The following is a 27246-nucleotide window of genomic DNA, read 5'->3' as shown; positions in this document are numbered from 1 at the left end:
GTGAATTTGGTGCCTAGTAACTAACTCTGTTCTCACTGAAAATCCTTCAATCTGTGTTGTATATGAGGGGGTTTACTAATCCAGCTGAGAAACAGCCTTTTTGTTGGATGTATCCAAAAGCTCTGTGGAATGAAGGATCAGAAAATCCCTGCTCTGTAGTTGTTCAGAGATGCTGGCTCTCCTATTAAAGTAGCAGAACACACCCTTTAAAACACTGTGTGAAAGTAAGGGCATCCTGTCAGATACTTGGCTTTGATTAAATGGTGTAATATTGCAACTTCCACTTTGATAGTTGCCATTTTCATTTATTTCTGACTGAGACTTAAAACTCAGGCGTGCCTTGGACTGAGAGTTTCTTAAAAGGGTTTAGCAATAACTATTTTAAATAGAGTTTGCTGTTAGTTGCTGTCTTTCTACAGTTCACAGAACACTGAAAGGGAACAAATGAATAATTTTGAAAGTACAGCCAAGAAAATATTTTCATATATGTAGGGTAAACGAATTGATCCACAGGGAGTAATCTTTCGGTTATGTGCAGTGGTTACTGCAATGAATGTGGTATAAGGTACCTTAGATTCTTAAAAGCTGTGTTTTCTTTGGGATGCCAGAGGTGTGGGTTATTTTATGTTGTTCTGAGAACCAAGAGAATTTCTGCAGGAAACTGATTGTGGCAGCACAAAGGAAAGGAAGTTGTCAGGATGTGGCCAATGTTTGCACTGATCTCCAGGTGCACTGTTAACTCTGTCTCATTAACTGCAGGATACTTTATGCTGAAAAAAATCAGGGGAGGTATGTGCCTTTTAGCTTTTATTCCCAGCCAACTTCATGCTGATAAATAATGAGATTTTAATAATGTCAAATTATGTCCTGGAAATTTGACATCCAAATCATGCAATGTGTTATGTTTTGATTCAGTGAAGCCACACAGGTTTAAGCTTGTCTGCAACAGGTTTTTATCAAGAAAGCAAAAAAAAAAAAAATCACACATTTTATTGACCACATATACCTGAACACTTTTTATTTAGAGTGTATTATGAGCCAATGCTTCCTTTATGAAGCTTTCCAGAAAGTCCATTTCTGTAGTATCTTGACATGATATTGGAGTCCACGTCTCTTCATCGCAATAGAACCAGGGGAATTTTCTAGTGGCTGATCACTTTCTTTAATTAACTGAAATTACATCTTCAGAGCCCAACAAAATTTGATTCTGAAATGTAAACTTTTGAAACTAGGACCTCTATGAAGTTGGTCAACAAGGACCTGTCTTGAGCTAGCTGTGTTAGTAACTCACACAGAAGCAGAGCATGACATTTTTGTTAGTTCATTGATTTGACTTAATTAGCACTTCAGCAAGAGGGCTATAAGCCATAGATCAACTCAAATATTAAGTTTAATTCTGTGAGAAAATAACACTGTTAATAATGGCACTTAACTAGTGCTTACTTTCTAGTACACATTATATACATACAGAAACATACAGTACACCTTCCTGTTCAGAGGTTTACATTTAAATGATACAGTTTAAGAAATAATTTAATAAACTCTTCGCAGATTCTTTTTACATCAGTAGGCTGATTTTTATCTTGCATATATACAGTATTTTATTCATATCTATTTAAATGTGTAATAGATAAGCCCCTATTTACAGTCACCAGAAACCTTCAGGTGTTTGAAATGGAAAGGTCCCATTCTTGAGAACTTTGTAAAGATTTGTCCATAAAAGTTCTTCCTAATTTATGATACCTTGTATTTCCTTAAGTATTTTACTGCACTTGCCCCCCTACTGTTCTTTATATAAATATTGCAAAGCTCTCTCTTTTTAGGATGCTGCTTTTTAAGAGATACCAGGTGAGAGTGCTGCAATTAAGTTCAGAATTTGCTCAAGAGAACAGCAGCCAGGCAGATCCATGGCACAGTTTCTTTGAGGCAACTAATACATCAAATTAACTTTTAAAGGAGGTTGAGTGGATACCAGTCTTGTTCATTAAATTATCCAAGTTGTTGTATGTATGATTGCCATGACATTCAGTGTTTATCAAGGATACAGACAAATACCCGTTGCAGTAAAAAAGATTAGGAAAAAACCAGATTTGATACCCCACGGGTAAATTACATAAAAATCTGTCTTTCTACATCTCTTAAATAGCAGCTTCCATTTTAGTACATAAATTTGTTTGTCATGTCCAATCACTGAATAAGATTTGGATCATCGTAAAGGAGTCAGTGTGAAGAAGTAAACATGAGTATTGAATGGTACCAGGTGTGCAAGACCAAGCAGGGATGGGAGAGAAAGGAAAGTTAAATAAATTGTGCAGAGAAGTGAAAACAATAAAGAGAAATTATAGAAGAGCCATGATCTGAAACAGGGAGTTTAACACAGAGAGAAAAGAACAGAAATAAAGGCAACAGTCTGTTAGAGACAGAAAGTAAGATGCCTTAAGAGAAGGAGGAGATGGAAGTGAGGAAGCAACATGGAAGTTGAAATTGCACTTAATGCTGCCTGCTCAGCCACACCGTTCTGGCAGCGTCCCAGTTCTGAAAGCCTCTATTCACACCAGATAAGCCAGTTCCTCCCTTCCTGCATAATGGCAGAGAATTTCTTTAACAGATTTTATATGAGAGATTTAATGTGGTGCATTAAGAAACCTCATTTTCCTCAGATGGGAAGAAGGAGTCTGTTTGCTTGACAGCTGTAAGGAAAGATTTTGTTCTTAAACGCTTCTGTGTGGAAGTGAGCCTGAATGCTCAAGATGTATAGAAATTTATAGAAAATCTCACAAGGGGGGCAAAACCTAGAAAGCAGCCAGTATCATGTATGTCAGCATAGAATCACTATAAATGAGTGTGTGAGCTGGGTGATAAGGAACAGCTTCATTCCTTAACATGGCTTTCATCAACAGGCTAAAACTGAAAACACCACAGAAACAGGTTATTTACTCTGTAGGCTTTAAGGGTTAAAAAAATTCAATAAAATCTGAAAAGCTATTGAAAAAGTAAAGATTAATGGAAAGTCTTCCACCAGGATGTTGGTAACTTAGAGATGTTTGTAGATAAAGAGGATAAGCAAAGAAGACTATGGGAAGAAATTGCTTGAAAGGAAAAGGTCTGAAAGGTCTGTTCCTCACATGCTTTTCATGTAAAACTTCAGTGTGTACCTCTGCTGACAGACTAGGACCAGTTACCAGACAAGACTGTGCTCTGAGCAATGGGAAATGTTCAGTTCTGGTCTTGCTCCATACGTGAAGCTTGAAAAGTCACATTTTTTTAATGAAGTCACATGGGATTTGAGTTGTGCTGTGACAGATTAAGCAACAAAATGATGCTGTAGCATGTATCAAGTGACAGAAATGTCTTGTGGCCCCACACCAGTGGGAGAGTATCAGTTTCACTTGTACCCCCCCTCCTGTCATTAATGCAACAGCAGCACAAGAACAGGTAGGTTTTGGGTCAGTGCTTTGTAGTTTTGTTGTTGTAACTCTTTATGTGCTTCCTGCAGCATGTCTGCGTTTCTTACGTATTTCATATAATCAGTAAAATTTGGTGATCTGGATTGGATTTCTTCATCCCTAGTGTGAAACTAGACTTTACTGTGTATCCAAGAATCCCAATGGAAGGCTTTTTTGAGAGGTCAGCAAAGAGCTGTTGCTGACTGGGATTCCTGTATTGGGGAATTTTATATGATTTCCAAAACTCCAGTGATGTCCTAGATTAAAGAGAGTTTAATTTATTTGTTGCAAACATATCCCTTGAAAATACAAAATGTTAATCATAAACATATTTATTTTTTAAGATAATTACTCTTGTTACATGAACATATGTGGACCATAACCCTTAGCCAGACAATCTTTACTAGTTAAATTCTGATTTAACTTTGTAAATGACTGTGTCCTTCATTTTAATATGTGGAACGAACATCTGTAAGTTCCCTCAGAATTAGTTAATAAATATTTCTGAATTCCTGAAATGTTTTAGGATACAAACAAAGCACTGGAAAATTAAAACACATTTTTGTTATTTGTTGTAGCTAAAAGAAAAATCACTTTACCATAAACATTAAAACAGGTTAGTTTGTGTGAGAAAATAATTTCTGAAAATAGTAAGTTAGGCTTCTTTTAGAGGGGATTCAGTGATGGAGAAAGAAATTAAATAATTTAATTTATAATTAACATTTACTATTTGGACATGTATAATTGGATAATATGATCTTCAGTAAAGATCATCTATATAATCTTCATTGAAAAATTCTATTTACTTCATCAAGGATAGCACTATCACTTTGTACAGAAAACAAGGTAATACCTTTTCCTATACAAGATACAAGGTGCTGTGTCTTCAGTCAAGACTTCAGTAAACTGCTTAGTTGATTTCTTCAGACAGGAAGATCAGAGCCATGAAAACAGAGTTTATCCTTTGTCACCAGTTCAGTGCACTAAGGTATCAGATGTCACAGGTAGTGCAGCACACAGGCCAGAGCCTCACACCACTTCAGCAAACACCTACTGGAAAATTAAGACTCTTGCATTCAACTGCAATGGAAGCTCCTTCCAGCCTCTTGGTTGGGACTCTCTAATGTCTGAGTGCCAGCACAGCAGTGTCACAGTCCCAGCACTGAGCACCCAGCACGGCAGTCACAGAGCACCAGGGGTTGTGTCACACCTATGTCATGACCTGCTGTACCACTGTGCGCTCGTGAGAACACCCTTGATTCCCACAGTGTATCTTTTTAAGCAACCGTCGTAATTTGTTGGGGAAGTTTTTGTTAATGTATCTGTAGAGCAGAGGCATGACAAAGCTGCTGGAGAAAGCCAGGAATTTTGACAAAATCGTGGCGAAGTGTAATATTTGAATGGAATTTACATCTGGAATTCTTCCTCGTAGGTTAGTAAACGTGCTTACCAAGAGAATAACGTAATAGGGTGTCCACAGGGTGAACTGGGTACAGACTGTGGCAATCAGCAGCCTGTGCACTGATGGATCCAAGCGCCCAGTGTCCTGATCCAGTGGCGTGGCCTCCTTGCGTATCCGCAGGATCAGCGTCAGTGCGTAGAGAACAGCGATGGCGGGTACAACGTACCCGATGAACACCATGATGGCATCTGCTGCTTCCTGGTTCTGCATCTTGGAACACTCAATTATTTTGGTGGACACGTGGTTGCAGACGTAGAACAGGAGAGATGAGAAGCTTGTGAGCATGGCACCGCCCCAGATGAACCCACAGACGTGTTTGGTGTTGTACACACTGGACATGTAAGTCCTGGGCAGAGCACGCTCAATGTAGTAGTCCAGACTGAGCAGTGTGGTAGAGTACATGGTAACTAATGATGAGACGTTGAATAAAATAAGAAAGGTAATATAAACTTCATTGTTGGAATTCCAGATGGCCCATTTTGTATTGGCAAGACCTAGCAGGTACATTGGTGCCAGAGTGTTGATGATGAGACCGGCAACGGCAATGTTGACGAAGTAAACATCTGGCATAGTCATAGTAGCTTTGTTGTAGAGGTTAACTAGGACCAGCAGGCCATTGTAACAAAGGCCAATTGGGAAACATATAATGAGGTAGAGTAGGGAAAAGATGGAAAGCACAAGGTCGAAGTCATGGCAGAGATGCTGGTCCTCACTGTTCTCAGTACTGTTGATTAAGGCTTCACAGCTCCACATAGTGATTTTAGCTTTTGTGTCTTCTTTGCTGGTTACCAGCTTTTCTGTAGAGCGAGAAACAGTGAAAGTGTTGTTAAAATATTACATTCTAAATGAAATGCAAAGTACTGTGAAGAAAACATTTTGAATTTAAAGATTACACGTGTCACATAACTGATGTTGTTAGTCTAGAAGAAAGTCAACTGTGATTCAAAATTTCATGAGACTAATACATGTTCTGAAGTTGTAATTTAAATGAAACTAGTGGTAAATTAGTTGATACAGGACACTCAACAGAAGTAAGTTGTAGTGAATAGTATGAACAGTAATACAATTTAAAAAAACCCTGTCAAACAGTACCTTGTATATAGCTAACAATACATAAGGGTAACTACTGAAAAGTGGAAGGATGTAAGCTGAAGCACAAATCTTCACAATATGATGGAAAATAGAGATCTCTTAAGATGTTAAATAAGCTTTACCTTGAAAAAAGAGTTTCTTAAGAGGCACATCCAAGGCAGTATGGTGGATGTGTACTGGATCACTGATAAAATTGACGAAGACTAGAGGATACTGGGAAATGAGGTGTAAGGAGGGGGAATTTGGTTTTGTTTTTTTTTTTAAATAGGTCAGTTTGTGTTCAGACTTCCAACCTTATAACCATTTAGTTTCAAAAAAACAATGGACCTCTGTAGTCCAGGGAACCTAATATCAGGGCAGTCTGAGTTTCCAAAAAGGCAAGAATTAGCTATCATTTCCTCTCAAAATAGCTCGAATTCTTTAAAAAAGTATGCTACTATCAGCAGTTGTGGCCCAGCCATCTTTGCTTTATCATCAGTCAAGAGAGAGCGTTTTAACTGAAACCAAGTGAACTTCAAAGCAATTTCCAAAGTGCAGAAACAAGAAATAATCTCTGAAGTACAACTCAAAACAGGCACAGCCTTAAAATCATGGCTGTTACTCATGGCAGCCCATGTCAGGGACAGTGCAGAGCTGGTGCAGCAGGTGATTTCCCATGTCACGTACCCTGTCTGTCACATACTCCTGTGGTTTTGTGTGCTTCCCTTTCAGCACCTATAGCAAAGTATAAGCACACATACCTGGATTCTTTCCAGAGAGAGAGCAAGATTTAATCAATCCACAGTAAACATTGTGCAATGAAAATGAATGCTACTAGACAACATGCTACACTCCATGAAACAGATGGCTAAATTATACTGTGTGGGGTCTGTAAGCATATGGGTACGTGACTGCATCTCCCTGGTGCTAATTCTTTGACTCTTCAGCCATAGTACAGAATTTGTCCCAAAATCGTGTCAACTTCCATGTTTTATTTCCCACTGCAGTTGTTTTGTGTGCATTTTTCTTCTAAGTACCATAAGCTGAGCCAGAAATCAGGCTAAAAATACAGTAATTTTAGCCAGGCAAGCAAATTTTTATTCCACTGTCCTATGTTGGATTTCCTCAGAGAAGTGGCTTCTGTGACAGCACCAGAAGTTCTGTTGTTTTCAGAGCTTGTTTTCACCTTTGTGGGAAAACTTGACTTTTTCAGTTCATTTTCTCACATCAGTTCTTCAGCTATATTGTTGTGTATGAGTGGACTGTATCATATCTATGTTGTCTTTCCATCCTCATTCTATTTTTGAGCACCAAAAACAACCCAGGTTGTTTTCAGGCAGCATCTGTTAAGTTTTTAAGAAAGAAAAAGTAAAGCTGTTGTTTTTCGCAGTTGAAGGGAACCAAAACTACACCTCATTCAACTGTTACGACTCGATTCAAGCAAAGCAGCAGACTGGAACTAGGTATTGCAAATATATGCATTCTCGTGAGTGCAAAGGTGACTAAGCACAGGCATGGATACAATCACATAATTCCATTATGTAGGTTTATCCTTTAAGCATGTAGCTTTGATTACTCCAGACTGAGTTACATCAGCCACTGAATAACTTGCCTGTATCTCAGAAGATCAACAGTTTTTGTTACCCGGCTTTGTATTTTACAGAGCAGGGGGATGTCTGGTTTCACAAGTGGTTTTAGTCACTGCCCTTTTTTTTCCTTTACGTCCTGTAAGTGCAGTTAAACACGAAAATTCCGTTTTGATGATAGAAATGGCAGACGATTTGCTGTGTTAAATAGTAATCTTAGGGAAATGCCAGTATTTACCTCTGGAATGAGCAAAAATAAAATCCAAAATCAAAGCATTTTCTCAGATTTTCTTGCTGACTTTTAAGTTCCGAGGTGAGGTATTTCTGCCGCTACAGCCGAAATGCCCCGTGTTTAATGCTCACTTACCAGCGAAGGCACTGAACCTGCTCGCTGCGCTGTGCTCCGCAGGCCCCGCTCAGCATTTCGCACCCAGCCGTGCCTTTTGTCCCTCCCAACCACGGCAGAGTCCGGGTCACTCCGCAGAGCCCTGCGCGCAGCACCGCGGCTCGCTCAGTCCCCGCTGCCCCCTTCCCTGCGCGGCCACCGGCAGCTCTGCAGCCCCAAGTTGCCTCTGTTGCATAAGTGGAGGCTGCAGCCTCTTGTTTACAGTGCCCCGGCTGCGGCGGCCCCAGCGCTGCCCGGATCCTCCCGTTCCCAGCCCGGCACCGCGCTGGACGCGCAGCCCCCGCCCGGGCAGGCAGCGGCACCGCGCGTCGCGCCCGCCGCCGGCTCCCACGGCCCCGCCGTGCTCCGCAGCCTCTCTCACCTTTAATTCCCGTGTGGCCCTGCCCCGAGCCGCCCTCCCGAGGCACGGAGCCGGCCGCCAGGCCCCGGCGTGGCTCTCCCGGGGAACATGGTGCTGGCCCGGCCAGCGCCAGGCACCGCGCTGGGAGCCGCTGCCTGCGCTGCACTTGTTTTGCCTAAGTTACTCACAAGTTTCTGCCTGGCTTGGCAGGCGCCTGGCCCCTCCCTTCCCGTGTTTACAGCCAGTTTCAAGAAGCGAGAGGCTGTGCTCGGAGCTGTTGGATCCGGCTCGCTTTGTAGTCCCTGGGTTTTCGGATTTACTGCTTAAAATGCACGCGGGTTTGTTATGGTTTTGTCATCGGCGCTGGGGTTCTCCAGGGATGATGCACAGCCCGTGCCATTCTCCGCAAGTGCAGTCAGCAGCCCTCGTTCCAGAGCGTGGGCTTTATTTTGAACTCGGGGTGAGAATGTGTAGCTTTGAGGTTTCATTTTTATAGGCCATATATCCTGAACAATCAGTATTTAAAAATTCCCGTACAACAAAGTGCACAGGTGCTTGTGGTGCTGGCAGACATGAGCCAGCTTGTAAAACCAGGTAGGAAGAAAAGTTTCTGAGCGTTTACTTTGAATTTGGAGATTGTTTTGGTGTTGTGAAAAGGTGTTATGACATAACCCTCATTTTGTGATGGTGTTATGAGTTCTATTCTGCTTCCTTTTTAAAAAAAGTGATTAATCTCATGGATATTTGCATGTCACTTGCAGTTAATGGATGTGAATGTATATATTTTCCACAACTTTAAAATGGATCACTTCTTGAAATAGTTTTTGAACTGCAGATTGGTAATTCATGCCATACTGAATTTTGTACTGTGGTTGTTCCATTGTTCATATGGAAACTTCTCAGACTAATTAAATAAAGTTACTACCTTTGAAGTATGTTTTTAACTGATACTACCAAAAACAGAGAGCTGTCTTTTCCAAATAATTTGTGTTATATTTAGAAATTCCAAGGCTTTATTCCATAGCAAATAAACACCAATGTAGCATCCCTTACTGAAAAAATAAGCAGGTGTTTATGGAATAAATACCGGAAAAACACGAAACCTGAGATTAGCTCAGTTGTTTAGAGCATGATGATGATAACACCAAAGTCGTGGGTTTGATCTCTGTATGGGCCATTCACTTAAGACTTGGACTAGATCCTTGTGGGTCCCTTCCAACTCAGAATATTCTGTGAAGTCTAAAAATGGTCATCCAGTTTGTGTTGAATTACTCTGACTGCAGTTTGTATTTGAATATTCATTACGAATATTGTAAAACCACCGCAGCTCCCAAATGACAGAAAATACCCCTGTTCCTGTTTGATACATAGTCCACAGACAGAATTGTCTGTGTGCTGCGGATAACTTCATGTTACAAACTGTAGCACCAAGTTTTTGGTGCTTCAAAACATTAGAAGGACTTTAATCATCCTAAGTTCACCAGGGAATCAGCAAAGTAGGAAAGGTATTCATGTAGAAGCACTTTTAGAGTGCTCATACTTGGCCAAAGGCCAATTTCCTTACACTCCATTAAAGCTGAAGGTGGTTTTATTTAGATAACAATGTGCATGAAGCACTTAAGAAAAAACTTACTGCAACACAGCACAAAAAGTTGAGAGCAATTGGTGGCAAAGATTATTTTAGAAAAGATGTGTAAAATGAAGTTTAAATAATGAGAAAAAAATGACAGTTCTGCTCAGTTGTATTACAGAGTCCATAGCTGCAGTCAGGCTTTTTCAGACATTTTCATTCATAATGCAGCACCAAGTTGCAGAGCAGGTTGGGTAAGAGTGTGAAGCATGACCATTCTACGCTCGGATTATTTTATTTGACTTAAAAAACCAACCCTTTATCCAGCTGCAGCAATGTCTCTTTGCTCTGCAGATTTTTTTGTTTATACAATAAATGGTTTGTCTACTTGCTCTATTATCATCTCTATGTGACGTAGCTCTTACCTGGTTTATCTGACCTCTGAATGTGTTTTCACAAGCTGTTGGTATCATTATAAACTAACAGCTAATAAAGTACATAGCTAATAAAGCCGTTGCCAACAAGGTAAGTCTCTAAACATGCCAAGCACTTGCACCTTTGTCACGTCTTCTTGAGTTCCCACAGGATCTCTTCATTCCTACAGACTGAGACCCGGTGCTGCCTTGGGGGAGGCTGGGCCCTGCACAGAGCTTTGCTGGGCAGCACAGATTTGCTTCAGATCTAGGCTGAGCAAACTAAAAATCATGGCCAGAAGTGCTGTTGTGCATATATAAACCATGATTTAGTAGATTGTCAGCACCTCGTCAGGGTTTGGTAGGTGCTTTTTGGAAGTGTCATGCTGAATATTACTTATGGATTGAGTCTTAAAACTTTAAATAGTGGATGATCAATATTTCTGGAAAAAAACAAACCTACAGTTTGTTGTACATTAAGGGGAAGAGATTGAATTCTGAAGTGCTGGAGAGTGAAGTGTCACACTGCTGTTACCTCTCAGTCTGGGTAACATGACATTTCTTCAGGCTTACTAGCTTATATACATACCATAGGGATTAACAAGTGACTTGTTGGCTGGATATACAGAAAAGAAAAACGAAATAGCCCAGGTTAGATGTGAGGGGGAAAAAAATTGCAGCAGTGCAGGCAAGTAGGTTTCACAGTGTAGTTTTCTCATGCAGTTGCTGAGTTGCTGCTGTTTGTAAAACAATGATACAGCTCAGATAAAATGCTTATAACATGACTGGAGAAGAAAATCCTGCTTGATACTGGGGGCTGGGCTGAAAAACAGGCCCCTTCCAACCCTATCATTTATGTCTTTGTGGTGCAACCATTGACCAGTTTGGCAAGTGGGAAGTTCATAATTGATACTGGTTCCATTTGTAATGTGGTTAATTCAGTGCAATGTAAGGTGAGAGAAGGCATGATCAAACAACAAGAATACGTGATACAAAGTAGCATGGAATATAATAAGCCTGTGTTGGCTATTTTAAGAAGTACAAATCAAAAAGCAAGAGTAGGTCAGTTGAAAGAGAGGGAGCAAGGAGTTTGCCACTCGTGGCAAGTGAACTCATGGAAGAGCAATCACCCAACCTTCTGGTCCCACTCATTTCACCCATCATTAGGCTCAGGTTTTGGTTTTCTAAACCCTTTCCCTTTGCTGTATATCTTGCTTTAGTAGCAGCATAACAATAGTAAATAATTAAAACAATAAACCCAAGATCTTTGACTTACATAACCCAACTCTTGCCTACTCCTGGCTTGATTCTGCACAATTTGAGTGCTGTGAACCCATTTCCAGCTCTATCAGTAATTGCCTTGCCTTGCACCAGTGTTTTTCCTTTAACATTCCTTCTATCCATGCCTAAATTCTTATGTACATTTCCTGGTTTCTTAAAATACCCCTTTAGTTTCACATCTGCCTGGCCAGTGTTTTCCTCTTTATCTCTCCCTGATGAACCCCTTACCATGGACGTTGCACCTCCCATCGTTATTTGCTCATATGACACACACACAGTATCGTATGCAGCTTACGACAGGGCTTCCACGCATGACACACTTTCACTTCTACTTTGTGACTTTCCTGTGGGACACCTCAGGCTGAACTTTGGTATTTTGAAATCAGCAATAAAAATGACATTCTCAAGAACTGTGAGGGCGCATTTCCGTTGCACGAGTACAGAGATACCCGTGTTCCTGAAATTGGTCTTTGCATTTTGCTTTGGCCGCCCTTTGAGGTTGCTCACTCTGCTTTTCCAGAAATTCTGAACATGTATTGTCTTCAGAACTCCTTCTTGTGGGCACCCTTCTCACTTGCTGGGTGAACTTTGTTACTGTTCCACAGATGTTGGCAACCTCTGTCTCATTTGTTTATCCTTTCGTTCTGTAAGCACTGTCTTTGTGGTAGATCATCTGCATAGCAGCTACCTGGTGATTCAGATCCCACCTGTGCCCTGATAATCTGCTTACTGCCCATGGCCTCTTGGCAACCTGCTAAGTAGATGCTTTTTTCCCGTTTTGACCTTTTGTTGTTGTTATTTATCATTGTTGTTATTATTAAATATATAAATAATATGTAAAACTATTAATATAATCATTAACAATGTCAGCTGCACATTTGGTTTCTGTTTAGATTGTTCAGCTCTTTGGGAATCTGAGTTCATGTAAGGCCATGTCAAAAGTAAGTCTGCAAATTGCTGCAGCTGGTCACTAAGCATCAACAAATGAGTTCAGATGGGCATTTGGTTTGGAAGAAAGAGGAAAACTTGATTTTAAGGTATGGCAACTGTTTTTTTAGGATGCACATACTCTGTAATAGGTTAGAACTGCAGAACTTTTTTCTGTTTCAGAGTTCATAGAAGGTTGCTCAGAACAACGTGTGTATCCATCAGAAATGAGTAATTGTATTTGCTTAGGTTCTCTTCCCCCCTGCTGCCCCCCTCAATTTCTAAGCAGCTTTAAAGCTTATGAGAACAGATAATACACTCCAATAAAGAAAGACAAAAAAGATCAACTACCCTGGAAACCATAAGCAAAACTGCTAAATAGTGTGTTTAAGAGCCCTTTAGATCTGCTGGTGAGTGGCAGTGTCATGGTGCTCTGGAAGGCTGTTATAACCAAGCACTGTGGGGTAAAAGTGCTGTGCAGAGGAGATAGCCCAGCACTGCAGCCCCTGAAGATTTGTGTGGAAGGAGTCCCTTGTTCAGACACAGATGCTATCTGCCAGGCACATCTGCCACTCCAGATAAACCCTCCTTTTTGTGCTGTTCATTTCTTTGCAGCGGAGCCTCTGGGGGAGCTGGGTTGCCAGTGGCTGTGCCCTCCTGGCAGCTGCTGGGGAACAGCTGCACCAGGGGCTCTGCACGGGTTAACTCCATAAACTCACTCATGTTTTGTTAAGTTCTCCCTGTCCCAGCATCGGATGAGTGGCACTGATGGGCTGCTCCACCTCTTCCTGACTTAGCTTTATCACTGAATTCTCTAAGAGCTTCTATGTGGAAAACATGATATTGTTTCTTTTTTAACGTTTCTGTGCAGCGAGAAAGAATTCACTCTAGAGTGAACAGTGCAGCTTTTAATACTTAAAGACTTCATCACTGCAGAAAGTGAAATACCTTGCTTTTGTGCAGTTCTAAAGGTGGGGATTCCCTCAGGCAAAATGAATTTACAAAGTGGTTACCTGTATTCATCCTTAGCTGCCAGGGGTCCTGAAATGAGATACAGTTTGGAGATGCCCAAATATCCACTAGATAATACTTTTTTTAAAAAATTAAGTTATGTGCAAAACAAAACCCTAGTAATTTTCCTAGTATTCATATTCACTTCCAGGAACTTACAGCGTATTAAATAACAGGAATAATTAGAATGAATGCAGTATTAGAAAATCAGCTTACGTACGGTGCTTTGGGTTCTGGATTTTATAAAGCTGACCAGTTGGAATACAAGAAGTGACAGTTTTTAAGCATCAGCAGAGTAGATGGCGCCGTTCAGAGTGCTGAACAGCCAGTTAGCACTGCTGCACTTCTGCTCCATGCTTTCAGAGCACTTGGAAGCTGAATTTGATGCAGCCATTCTACTTTAAAACTAAGTAGCAACAACCTTAAATAAAATTCAGTGTCAGGATGACTGGAAGTTGTTAGGTATATATATTAATTCTTTTAATTGCTTCACTGAAAACAAACTTAAAAAAAAATTTAACCTTCGTGAGAATTTTCAGTGTACTTATAACTCATGAGCCACAGAAACCAAAATAATTAATTAAAAAATACAGAAAAAGTCAGTTTCTGGGAGAGCACACAAGCAAATAATTTCCTTCAGTTTAAAACTGAATGTAAGTTGCAGAGTCTTTTTGTATGAAATACTGCAACTCAGTGGATCTAAGAAAGGTTACAGACACCTTCAGAAAGCATCTTTACTGTTGTGATGTTGATGTTCAGAGCAGCTGGGACTTAGTAGACACTTTATCCCACTGTTTTTAATGACAGTATTTAGTTCATTTGTTCTGACTTCAGGAAACTAACAGACTACATAAATTTCGTTAATGAATCTTTCTTAACTTAAAATCATCCATGTTTCAATATAAGGAGTTTTGCCCCCAGTATCTACAGACACTTAAACTGTAGAGCAGCAGGTCAGTTAAGACTAGTTTTGGGGAAAAAACATTTACGAAACTTATGTGTTCCCATTTTTATCTAAAGGTCATTAGATCCTAGAAACTTCTGCTGAGGCCTTTTTAATATTTGAGATAATATAAAAGACAGTTTTATGGTAAAATTCTTTGTTTAGGTACTGTCTTTTAATAAATGCAGACAGGTCATTTGCACCTCTTCTTACAAGATAGCAAGTGCCAGGATCTCTGCATTTCCAGCATTTTGGAATTGCACAGGTTCCAGGTAAGGAATGTTTGTACTTCTGGTTCGTGTAAATCAGCATCGCCCCAGTAAAGAGGACAGATTCTCTCCAATCCAAATTAATGCAAATGATACCAATTCTGGGCTTTGCTGACTGAATTTAGTCCAGGAAGAGAGTGTCAAAGGTGCATGGACTGTGCTGGAATTACTCTGTAAATGAGTTGGCCCGGCGAGCTGGCAGGGTGGAAACAGCAGCTCTTATCTTCTCCCACTGTTTTGTCAGCTTCACCCGTGCTCAGGGCTTGTGGCAGGGAACTCTGCTGAAATTTGGCAGCACGGAAACATTCCCCACAGATCTTTTGGTGCCAGTTGCAGAGACTGACAGGAGGAACAGATGGTACTTTTCCTGGAAAATATAACATAATGCTGTTTCCTATTAGAAACACTGGTGAAAGCTGTGACTCGGTGACTTATCAACCAGACCATCACGTTGGCTGGGTAGGAAACTCTTGTGGAACAGATTCTGACTGCAGGGACCAGGTTTCCAGTAAAAGCAGAAATATTGACATAGTTCTTTATCAGATAGCATATATAAGAATTATAAAACTGGTTTGAGTTTAGAGTTTGAAGGGAAAAATCAGCCCTCAGCAGAGTTACAGTAAGGCTGAAATGACTTCAAAATTTGTCACATCCGCTGGAGATAAACATATCTTTCTGTTAATTGCTGGCAAGTCTGAAACATCTTGTTCCTGACACTCCTGTGGCTTTTAATTTTCACTGCTTGGTGAAGGAAATAGCGTTTTCTAGCTCCCTCCTGGATGAACTTGCATAATTACTGATTACATCTTATTCCATTTATAATGTCTGAATAAAAGATTTAAAATTTACATTCTAGGGGGTCTAGTATAATATTAATGCTGATCCAAGCTTGGTTATTATTAGATGGTAAGATTTAGAAGAAGAATTTTCATTTACCAGGGGCTTGAGGCATCTTACTGACATGAATGAGTTCTGATTTGTCCATCTCTTGCTTGTCATGTGCCACTCCCCACTCCATCAGCGACAGGGGGTTTTTACCCCTTAGTCATCAAAATGTCCTACCAATAAACTCGATTTCTTGTAAGACCCCCCCACTGCAGCCATATGTATATTTCAGACTTGAAAACAACCTTTAGCACGTTCTGTTCTGGGATGCTGATAAAGAGTTTGACAGATTTAAGTATTTGATGCTGTCATTTGAGTCCTTGGCCATCCTTTCACAGACCTGTGGGTGGGGATGCTTCCTTAGATACTCTTAAAGGGTGTTGTTTTTCCAGGCCAACATGAGGCTGGACAAATACTTCCCAGGGCAAAAAAACCCCTCCAGAGTAATTCTGGGGGAAGAAATGTGCAAAGGAGTACGAGACCTCTGTAAATCTGGACTCTAAACCTAAAGCCTCCCATTACAAAAACATCTGTGAAGTTACACCTGGAGTCTACTACCAGTAGCCACCTGCTGCCCACACTGTGTCCATCCCATGGTATTTTGGAAAGCCATGCTTAGGATTTGTACAAATTCGTGGGACTACAGCCACATTAATGGCATGGAAATAGATGCTAGTGCTTACTAACTGCAGTGTGTCCAGTCACATGCCATACAGGAAATAACTTTTTAAATTCTGAACAGATTTTTTTGTAGAGATTTCTTAAGTGTCCTTCATAGGTAACATGCTGTTTTTAAAGTCTTGCCTGCTTCAGGAAGCAAAACCAACTTCTGTAGCAGCTTTGTTACTTCAGGAGCCCTGATATGTAAAATTACACTGGGTTTGCATGGCAAGGTTTTGGGAAGGTATTCAGTTTTATTTCTCATTACCCTACTCTAATTTGGTGGTTAAGTAATTAATTTTTCTGTAAGCTGAGTCTGTTTTGTTCAGGATGACAGTGGGTGAGTGATCTCTGATCCCTGTCCTTCTCTCAACTCACGAGGCTTGAATTTTATTTTCTCTCCCTGACCAGCTGTAGAGGGGAGTGATAGAATGGCTTTGGCGGGTACCTGGTGCCCAGCCAAGGTCATCCCACCACAAAAATAAATGTATAATCTGCTTCCTCCTGTGCTAATGGGTGGAAGCCTGAGGAGTAATTAGTTTGTCAGAGAGCCAGTTTCTTACTAATGATTGATAAATGGTTGTTTTTACAGAGCCCACACAGGCACTGGGTGCTGAGAACAGTAAAGCACAGTTTGTACAGAGGTCACTGGAGCCTGCTTGTCTGTCTTCACTTACATGAGCCGTGCTTGTTGTAGCTGTTGTGGAAAATATGCAGAATATTCTGATAAGCTCTTATCTGATGTTCAGATCCTGCATGCAGGAGTTCACATGAATGAGTCTGATGTGCAAATCACAAACATTGATGTTTACATGAATCACTTTGTCCAGACATTTGATTAACTTTGTTGCATCACTTCAGAATCGGTCTGACTTCTTTAGAAATCCGTGGAATTCTGTTTGGACTTAATTGATGGAGCCAATCAAACACGTGACAGATGTGATGCTGGCATGACAAATAGGGTGCTGCCTTTTATGCTGCTTTAGCATTTCTATCAGAACAATGTAAAGTTCAGCTGACAGAGCCCCAAGGGAAAGTAGATGTTCTGTTATGTACGGTAGAAAACAGATTTACAAAAATCACAGTGATGAGTGTAGTTAAAAATGCTTATGGAGGCTAAAAGGGCAGCAGTCATTCTGCTTATTCCGAGCTTCTGCTGAAAGCAGTTAGGAAATGTTTGGTGCTTTGAAGTTTGCCTTTGGCTTACCTTCCCTTGTAATATAAATGAAAGTGGAACCTAATTGTGATTAATTAGTTAATTAGTTTCTGCTGTGCCTATCTGCTTTGCAGTAATATTTCACAGTGTGATTTGCTGCATGTTCATTTTTATCCCATGAATAAAATATTCATAAGGATCTCACTTTCATTGAGAACTTTTTTTCTCTCTTAAACACTAATTGGATTAACTTTTGATCAATTCCTCTGCTATACTTCTCCTCTTCTGTAATACTTCTAGATTTAATATACAGAAACATTGAGATATTGTATATTCAGAGCAATTAATAAAAAAATGTAAAAGCACATAGTCATCACCTAAAGAAACATTGAGAAATCCGGCCTAATGTGCATGAAAATTGATATGCACAAGAAAAGCTACTGTAACTTTGTTTTGGCCGACCGGATAAAAGTGGGAGTGTGATAAATGCAAACTGTGATGTTTTCCCTAAAGAACTGTTCTCTGAAAACCAAACATTGTTTTCTAACAGTGGCACTATTCATTTTTACTGGTCCAAGGCTTAGATGCATTTATGTAAATTCTTTCTAGGCTCTTAAAAACCAAAAGCAATCTAAAAGGTGAACTGCTTAAAACCTCACCTGGCAGGCACTGCCTTGCTGTCCCTTCGTGGCCAGCAGAAACATTTTGCCCATGAAAGCCAGACCCTTTTCTGAGTGAGCTCAGCAGAGGCTGCAGTGTCTCATTCCTGTGGCAGGAGCAACCAGTGGCAGAGCCACTGTGCCCTTGGCGTGGCACTGGACCCTGTGGCTGCCCTGCACACACGGGCTCAGCATCCCCTAAGATGCAGCCACACGCTCTTATTGGCACAGGGGGCTCTGGCAAAGCCAGGGCCTGATCTTGCCCTAGGCACGGTGCTGTGTACCCTGTCCCTGCTTGTGAAAGGGTTTGGAGAGGCCTTTTTTTTTGGGAAGGACACACTGTGGTTCAGGGAACAGTTCAGCCTTTGGTGTCATTACGGAACGGGAGGCAAACAGTGGCTGCATCAAACTGGGAGAGCTTTGGGACAGGAACAGAATTAGACCATGGGAGCAGCTATTCTGTGCACATTAACAGAGTCATGGACCTGCAGCAAAATGAGCCAAGCTGACAAAAATATGATGTTAGTGAATGTGATTTTCTTCAGAGCTGCTCATCACAGCTGTGTGTGCCGGGAGTCATATCCCTTCCCACCTTGGAAACATAAGGCTGTTTAGCAAAAGCCTGCAACATCCACTTGGCCTCTGGAGGCTTTAGACAGTAACCAACATTAGACCTGAAAGAGAGCCAGTGTGGGCTTTAAAATATACTTTACTGTAAACCTCAGAATTCTTCTAAGCATTCAGAAGAAACATTTTAATTGGGGAAAAAAGAAAATCATGTAAGGAAAATGGTGCTGCTCTGTCATCTGACTTTAATGAGGTGGTAGGTAAATGTAAATTCTTTGCATTTGAATAAAAAGCCTGTAATATCATTATTCCATCTATTTAGCTTGAATACAAATAGTCCTTAAATAATTTTCCTTTTTAAACTGTAATGAAGAAATAATTTATGTGTTTTCCTTCCTCCCCAAAGCAGTAAAGTTTAATATATGAGTTTACTTACGACCAAAAAGGAATTGACCCATAAAATGAATGAAGAATTTGTCATTCTTGTTAGCATGTGTATCTTCTTTGGTGTATGTAATATAAATGTTTCATTATTTTATACCATTAGTTGCTTGGTTTTAATTTTGCAGTTTCTTAGAAGCTAAAACTTCACAACAGGACTCTGAGACAGGCTCTAAGTTTAACACCTGAGAACTTTCTGAGTATTGATATTGATCTAAGTATTTCCTTAGTTCCATTTTTTTTTGTTCCCTTTGGCTAAGCTTGTATTGTTTATATTAAAGTTAAAACCCCTCAAGTCTCTGTTTACAATGTCTATCACACAGCAGGTCTGCTTGTAGGTCCAATGTAAGTATTTTCCATCAGATATTCTATTGTTGGAAATTGGGCAAATTATTAAATAAACAAGCACTTCTTTAAGATCTGAAGTAACATGTCTTTGAGGAGACAGTGTGGGGCAGCCCAGGATTATGCCTTTTCCTTTTTTGATGGTTGTAATATTTCATACTTATCCCTCATTTGGTTAAGCCGTGATGTATGGTTTGTATTTTGAAACACAGAGAAGAAAACCCAAACTGTGTTGTTGATTTATATTTGATATAATACCAGTGACAGTTGGGCATGGAGTTGAAGGGGAAGTATGCTTTCCTTTTGAAATTCAGACCTCATAAACTTTAGCATATCGGCTTTTTGCAGGAGAAAAATGCAGATATTGGGAGATGGAATAGCACTCCTTTGGTCTCCAGGGAGAGCAGGAGGCAATAATGTGGCTCCTTTGAGTCTGCTGCTCTCTTGCTTTTATAGAGGCAACTGCTTGCTCTTATGGGCCCTGCCAGTCCATCACTTCTTTCAGTCTGCAGTGCCCATAACCTAATACCTTTTCCATTTGCCTGGTTGGGTTTGTCCAGCAGACTTTCCACAAGGTTTGAGTGTAGAGATACAGAATCCCTGACACAATTACGTTCTGTAACTACAGCTTGTAGTGACAAGTGGTGGTTGATCACCTGGAGTTACTTGGGGAACTTGTGGGGCTGTGATTGCTGTGCTTTGACTATAAAGGTCCACATTTTAACAATATCCATACTTACAGAACTTTCCCGGGTATTTCTTATATTTTCCTTCCTCCCCAGAGCAGTAAAGTTTGATGTGCTTTTACTTATCAACCTTAAAGGAGATTAACCCTAAAATGAATGAGGAATCCGTGGGGAGACCTATGGATAGGGTTTTGTGCTGAGACTTGGCCCTGGCCACACAGCTGCAAGGGGACTGAGGGAAATGTTGAGGTTTACTTTTGTGACTTATTTTTTAACTCTGCCTCATTGCAAAGTCAGCAAGCACAAGCCTCAGTGAAGGTGGAGCCTCTTCTGTGACCTGCCAGGAAAATTAGCCCGGACCCAGAACACCTTTAAGCAGAAGCCAGATATTTTTGCTGTGCACATGGTAGAGGTTCAGCTGGACAGGAGTCTGGTGTGAGCGTGAGACACACGCAGAGAACATCATGCACTGTTTATTTGTCACCACTAAGCAGCAAGGGATCACAGAAGCCTTGAAGGTCTCCTCACAAGATTAATTTTCAGATGCAGTGTACTGTTCAATGCTTTTGGCTTGATTCATACACTGAATTAAATATGGCAGTTCTCTGTCCATCTTACCCTGAATATGTCTCTCAGTGCTGATGGTTCTGTAAAGTTAAGGCACAGCCGTAAAGTTTGTAATTACAGGTAACTTGTTAATGTGAAAGTGGGATGTGAACAGTGCAGGTTTTTGTTTACAGAATAATGGCTCAGATGTTTAAGTCACCATATGTTTAAGGTGCTGATGTCCCTAATGTGCTGCTACATCTAATTGATAGACAATTCTAGTAATATTTTTTATTTACAGAAGCTAAATAAGACCAAGACAAAGTTCTGTTCAATTTTGTTCGACATTATAATGACTTTGAGGAGTTCACCCTTCAGGAGTGCTCTATGCAGTAACTTAGGCAGAGTCAGTGATTCAGGTGGAATAAACAAATCACAAGGTTAAAATGAAAGTAGTTTTTCAGGACTGTGGTTGCCAGAGTATTATTTTTATGAGCTGCAGTGGTTTCAATGAAGCATCACTACAGTATTAGTGAATTAGCGGGTGTGTTTCAGCCCTTCATATCCATGTGCAGAGTGTCTGTAAAGAGTGGTTATTCATATAAAGGATTATCACAAATATTCCTCAGTATACTTTTATCTTAAGCTGGTACCTTCAAAGGAATGCAAACAGTTGGTGGCTCGTGATAAAGAGACTGTGGTGTGGGCAAAGATCTCCTGGTTCATTGCACAGAATGAAGCCAATCCCCACTGACATCCCTTCTCATTTTTCAGTGTTACTGTTCTAAGTGTAAAGCAAGGTATAATATTAATGGGATTAATTCAAGACTGTTTATTTCTGTTTCATCTTAGTGTGAATATGCAGCAAGTTCATATTTGGTCATAGCAAGTCTGAAAATGCTTTGGTAATTACATAAAAAAATGAAACTGAATGTGCAAATCAGCTGAGGTAAGCAAGACTTATTTGCAAATTTTAGATTAGCTGGCTGTAGCACTGCCTTTTATATGGGTACAGCTTTGAGTTGCTTTCATTTTTCATCTGCTATAGTATTTCAGGTTGCAAGAACTTTGACGGAAAACTTAAAAAAGGCGACCACAATTGTACCAGTGCTGCAACCCCATTAATCATACATTCATTCCTCAGAAGCAGCGTCTCTGGTTTGAGGAATTCACCCAGCTCTCCCTGAGGGCCGTTCCAGATGAAACTGGCTGTGGCAGCTGGATGTGCCACGGCCCCAGCACAGCCTCTTGTCTGCTGAGGGCTGCCAGGAAGCGAGGGGCACCTGCTTGGTGGGACCACAGAGCTCATGCTAAGGGCACTGCACTCTGCCTGTGCCAGCTCCAGCATTACAGGAGTGGGAACCTCCTCCATCAGAGCTCCTTCCTCTGCTGATGTGAGCTGGGATCCTTATGTAATTTTTAGTGAAAATCCCTCAGACCTGCTAACCATGCTAATTCAGAGAAGCTTTCCCAAAGTATTCTGAGCTTGTGGCTCGCGTCAGTAGCATGCCTTTTATTTATTTATTTTGGAAAGACCATGATTCTATTTCGAAAACATGGTTCTGTGCAAAAGACCTGATAGGTGCGTATCAATAGGAGTGGTAATAATGGGCAAGGCAGGAGTATTTGTGTCTTTTCTAGTCAGTAGGATTTTAAACTTGGGTTCTTTTATATTTGACCCTGGTTTGTGTGGCCAAACTGCTGAAATTCCCTGTTAGGTCGTTGCCTGTGTGGATGAATTAGAGACGTTTTTTGGTGTGTCTGTGTGCATCTTTTGTCTCTGCATACTTTGGATAATTTTATTAGCTACTGTTTGAAAATGTCACTAGACATCAAATCAGTTTATTTAGCTATTGTGGGCTAATCCAAACTTACAGGATATAATACACAGCTCCTGACCTTTTCCTGTTACCAGGCTTTCAGCAGCTCTTTCCTTTGCAGACCTCAGGTGGTAGGGAGGGAGGCAGGAAGGGCTTTAACCCTCTGGGTGTATTTTGCGGTGCTTACAGGACAGGCTGAAGGCACTGCAGGACAGGCTGAACGAAGTACAGCTCCCTTTGCAGCACAGGAGAAGCAGGAGAAAGTACAAGCAAAGGAAAAAGTCCAGGGTATTACTGTCTTCCCTAAAAAAAGCTTGGCTGCAGTCTCCCCAGCCTTAAACCCTTAAAAAAAGCTGTAAAGCACCAAGTTTGCAAGCTCCAGACTGTGGTGGTGAGCAGGATTTTACAGCCAGCTGACCATGAAGTGCTACCAGCTTCTAAAATCTGCTTGACTGCACATTACTTCTTGAAGCCTTCTAGATTTTGGAGAAAATTGTTGCACAAAAATCTTCGAAGAGGAGGTTGCATGATTGTAGATCTATTTCATCTAAAGGTTATGGAGAATGGATGGAGTTAAAACAACATTTCTTCTAGCTGTACCATTTTACTATCGCCACTTTTGATCTATGCTCATGTGAAAAAGCAATTTATGAATAGACCTCTACCCCAAGAGGTATTTTGATAGCACAAATCTATTGTATTTGTTGTTAATAGCAAATTTTAAAGGGAAGAAGAAAACAGAGGAAGAACACAAGAAAAATGTTGACCTCAATGAATGAAAATTGGACTGTTTGTACTATGAGAAAATGAGATAATTTGGGCTATAAAATCCCATGCTCAAAGAATGAAAATAAACAACATACACAGTGTGTGGAAATGGGAGTGAGCCATTACAGTAGGACAGATTCACTGAGATCTTTTCTCCATAGTAATTCTTAATAATGTGGGAATATTTTTTTTTCAGTTAAGGACTAGAACTGTCCTGGAGAATGTTCCTGGAGTTCGGCAGCAGTGCAAAAGGATGGTTTACAAACATTTCACACCAGGAAAATAGTTGGAAACCAGTAATATGGTGTTTGGCCACTACTATTATGAGCAGCAACAGATGCAGTTTTTGTTGCATTTGAGCCATTTGGCAGGTTAGCAGCCCATTTATCTGTTACCAAAGATTTCCTAGCCAGGAAATCTACTTTGCAATAATTCCATATTTTAGGCTGAGTCTTCTTTTGCAGAAAAGAAGTGATTAAAGAATAGCATGTCAAAACAAAGGGTTAAACCATCAGTTAAATACAGCACAGTAACACTGCAAAGTTTGACTCTGATTCTAGATTTTGGAATGAATTTTCCTTTAAGCAGTAGCTAAATGGTTTCCTTAGATTGTTCCTGTGTTGCACGAACCAGATCAGATCAGTCTTAAAGTTCATAATTTTCCCCAGAGTGTCTGAAATCCTACTACAAAGAGTCCTTTCGTCTTAAGAGTCTGACACCAAGTAGGAATGAAAGGCTGAAATAATAACACCACTAACTTGGTTTAATTAATTGTACGTTTCTGTGCTTAAGCTTGAAGAGTGGAAAGTATTGCTTTAAAGGCTACCTACAAAACTGGTGAATGAGCAGCCACTCAGGGTGCCACTTCAAAGAGAAACACCCAAAAGACCAACAGAAGGGAAGCTCTTTTGAATTCTCTCAGTTCCTCCTGGCAGCCCAGGGCTTGCAAAGGAAAACAACCCAGAAATGGTTATTTTCTTTTGTGTTAGTTACATAACCAGCTCCCAGTAAATAAAGCTGGAGGTGGAGCAGCCATACAAAGACCCACTTTGTAACCTGTGCCTGCCATAGCTGTACAAAAGAATCTCACCTGAATTTAGGAGTTTTTCCTTCCTGGCTAAGGGAGATTCCTTACACTGTCTGCAGACAACTTGATAAAATTCAGGAGCTGGGTGTAACTCCTGGTTGCACTGGTGGATATTATGTAATTTGAGCCTTCATGGTTACTGCAGATTTGTACCTTACTGCTGAAGCAGTCAAACAGATCTTGGTTTCTACCATTTTTTATTTTTCAGATTTGTCTGTATGCAATATTGTAGTAAGTAAAGAAGTAGAGGAAATTAACTGCAAAAGGGAAAGCTGGTTTACACAAGAGCGCTCAGTTTTCCCCTTGGGAGCAGTTGAAGCTCCAGAAATTGTGCTTTCATGTTAACCATCCTATGCCACCTTTAAACGGTGCCTTCCATAAAGCAACATTTGGGATGCAGGCTGGTACTTTGTTTATTTGGGAGGCTGGTACTTTATTGCTGCAGATGACAGCCCTGGCTGGTCAGCAGCCTTTGTTCTGGTCTTTGTTCTGGCTCTTTGTCCCCTGCTTGTCCTGCATCCCACCGACTGTCAGCTGACGGAATCACTGGCTCTGCCTCCCTCACTGTTTCCTTCCCACAGCTCTATAATGCTCTTGGGGTTTGGAAGTTCAGTTTGTGATCTACCAGTTATAAAACCTGAGGATTACAGGTGTGCTCCTTTACTGTGCTCAGGTGTCGGCTGTAACACTGCTGCTGGGATGTTGTAGTGCCCTCATTTAAAGGGTGATTGGGAGACCAGTCTAAGAGTAGCTGTAACTGATGATGTAACAGGTAAAAAGGATCAAGGGAATTTATACATTTGGCAGTTCTAACCATTTTTTACACTTACTTTATGGACCTGGAAAGGAGGGACTTATAATAACTATGAAATTCTAAAATGTCACCTGTGCCCAGCTTCTACAAACTTTATTATCATTACCTCTGTAAGAATTAAAAGTCAGTTCATGTACTCCAGAGCAGCAAATATTGTCAGACAATGTGTAATGGAAATTTCTGAGAGCCAATATTTAACATCTTGAAATGAGAAGCATCCAGGATAACTTTTGAAATCACTCGAATTCACTATATATTACATCAAAATGTGAAGGTAAATATTAAGGTATTTTCATCAGATGGCTTTAAATTAATCTTTGGATTTCCCTTAAAAAAAGAAATGAAGACTCTTTGAGTAATGGAGAAACAGGGTGCCCCTCATATTGCTCTCACCCTGAAGTATGACAGAGAAAAATTACTTGGAAGCAATTTCATTTCCATGTTTAAACTCTTTGTTATTTGAGTCCAGAATGCTCTTAAATTATCTGATTTAGGCCTTGATACTATAAATTAACTCTGTGTAGTTAGATGCATAAACAGAGGCACAACAACCCCCACTGAAATTAATAGGTCTTGTGTGGCCTGGGGCTCTGTCTCATGGGGCTGTTTACCTGGGGGGTTGTTTATTTTTTAAGTGTTTTAAAATGTTTCCCAAGTAAGTATGTGACGTTCCATAAGTGACAGATCAGTAGTAGCAAACTTCAAACTCTCTTACAAAGTGGCTTTTCCTGGCTTTGTTTAGGAAGGTCTCTTTGATTCTGCTTGTGTTTAATGTGCTGCTGGGTAACTGTGGAACACAGATCTTCTTAAACCAAATTCAGAGAGTATCGTGAACTGACACCTGCTTAAGTCTTTAATTAAAAGTGGTTTAATCTCTAACAATCTCTGTGTACATAAGCAGAAGGTATCTGTGTTTCATGTGTACTTTGAACTGCCATTCATTTAGAAATCAAAGATTTGTAAATGAAACACAGTATGCCAGACATGATGATGTTTGACTGGAATCTCTTCTTGTTGGCATAGCCAGGTTTTCCTGGTGCTGTCAGGCCCCGGGAATACATTCTTATTAAAAATTACGGAGAGAGGGTAAAATATAAAAGGAAGGCTATCTTTAAAAAAACATGTGTATCAACTATATATAAAATATATGTAAAATAGGCAAGCACACGGAGTGGGACCTGTAGTGGAGAATTGCCAGTGGGATCAGACTTCTTTAGCTGAATGTCTTGCAGGTGAGTATTTTGGAGGAGCCTTTTCTACACCAGCTCTAGGTTTTGGTGTAACAGATTTTTATTTTCTTAACAACACCCTCTGAAAGAGTGGTTGCCCATGGAGCTCATACATGTAATGGGTTTATGACTGGCCTTCAGTGGAGAATTTAAACTTAAAAGCTTGTCTTGCTGTAGCTGATATCTTACTCAAGATATCCTTTCTGTTTTTATACATAGTCTCTAAGATTAGTGTGGTTGAGTATATTGAAAGTAATAAAAAACAGACACAGAAAAATTGTTGCATGTTTAAAGAAAAAAAATCATAAAATGAAAGAGGAAGTGCATCATTTATTATAACACCATGTAGACTAATGAAAAACATACTGCAGGCTGGAAATTTGTTAGGAGCTGAGCTCAAAAAGTTTCCACTCCCAAAAAATGCCTTGGGGCCTCCAGCTGTAAGCCTGTGGCTAAAGAGGCCCTATGGTAAACTGACATAAAAAATAAGTACTCCATAAACAGTCAGCTCCTGTTTCACAAGAGTTGGAAGGGAATTTTTTTAAAGTATTATCTATTGATGCTGACTGTACTTTATCAAAGTGAAGGGAGGCAGTGCATTTATGACTAGAATGTTCAATTGAGAGTTGGACACTGGGCACCAAAATGTTACATTCACTGTACACAGGAGAACATGAAGAAGATGAAATGACTTGCTGAGAGTAACAGAACAGCAGCTGGTACTTGCAGAGCTGGAATTAACATTAAATAATTCCTGGCTTCTCATCCGTTACTCATTAGACCGAGCTGAACAAGTCCCCTGTTCCTCTCTGTGCTGAGCAGGTGCCACCCCTTGTACCCAAGCACATTCTTTTGCTG

General features: G+C 40.4%; 1 protein-coding gene across 4 annotated transcripts in view; it reads right to left on the bottom strand.

Annotated features, from left to right (window-relative positions):
* Window positions 1-976: 976 nt before the first annotated feature.
* The window catches only part of GPR146 (G protein-coupled receptor 146), a 48954-nt gene continuing 22684 nt past the window's right edge, over window positions 977-27246 (bottom strand). The window contains exons 1-2 of one of the 4 annotated variants that reach the window (XM_032125636.1): window positions 8333-10242; window positions 977-5705 (exon numbers count right to left, since the gene is read on the bottom strand). In XM_032125636.1, coding sequence (XP_031981527.1) covers window positions 4657-5661 — 1005 coding nt within the window. In that variant the 5' untranslated portion in view covers window positions 5662-5705; window positions 8333-10242 and the 3' untranslated portion in view covers window positions 977-4656. Of the gene's footprint in view, window positions 5706-7591; window positions 7902-7932; window positions 8220-8332; window positions 10243-27246 lie in introns of those variants that run through there. The other 3 variants (XM_032125638.1, XM_032125639.1, XM_032125635.1) reach the window with 3 other exon arrangements.

The sequence above is a fragment of the Corvus moneduloides genome, chromosome 16 (genome assembly GCF_009650955.1).
Source record: "Corvus moneduloides isolate bCorMon1 chromosome 16, bCorMon1.pri, whole genome shotgun sequence".
Taxonomy (NCBI): domain Eukaryota; kingdom Metazoa; phylum Chordata; class Aves; order Passeriformes; family Corvidae; genus Corvus; species Corvus moneduloides.
The sequence above is the reverse complement of the archived record's forward strand: the minus strand, read 5'-3'. Positions and strand labels throughout refer to the sequence as shown.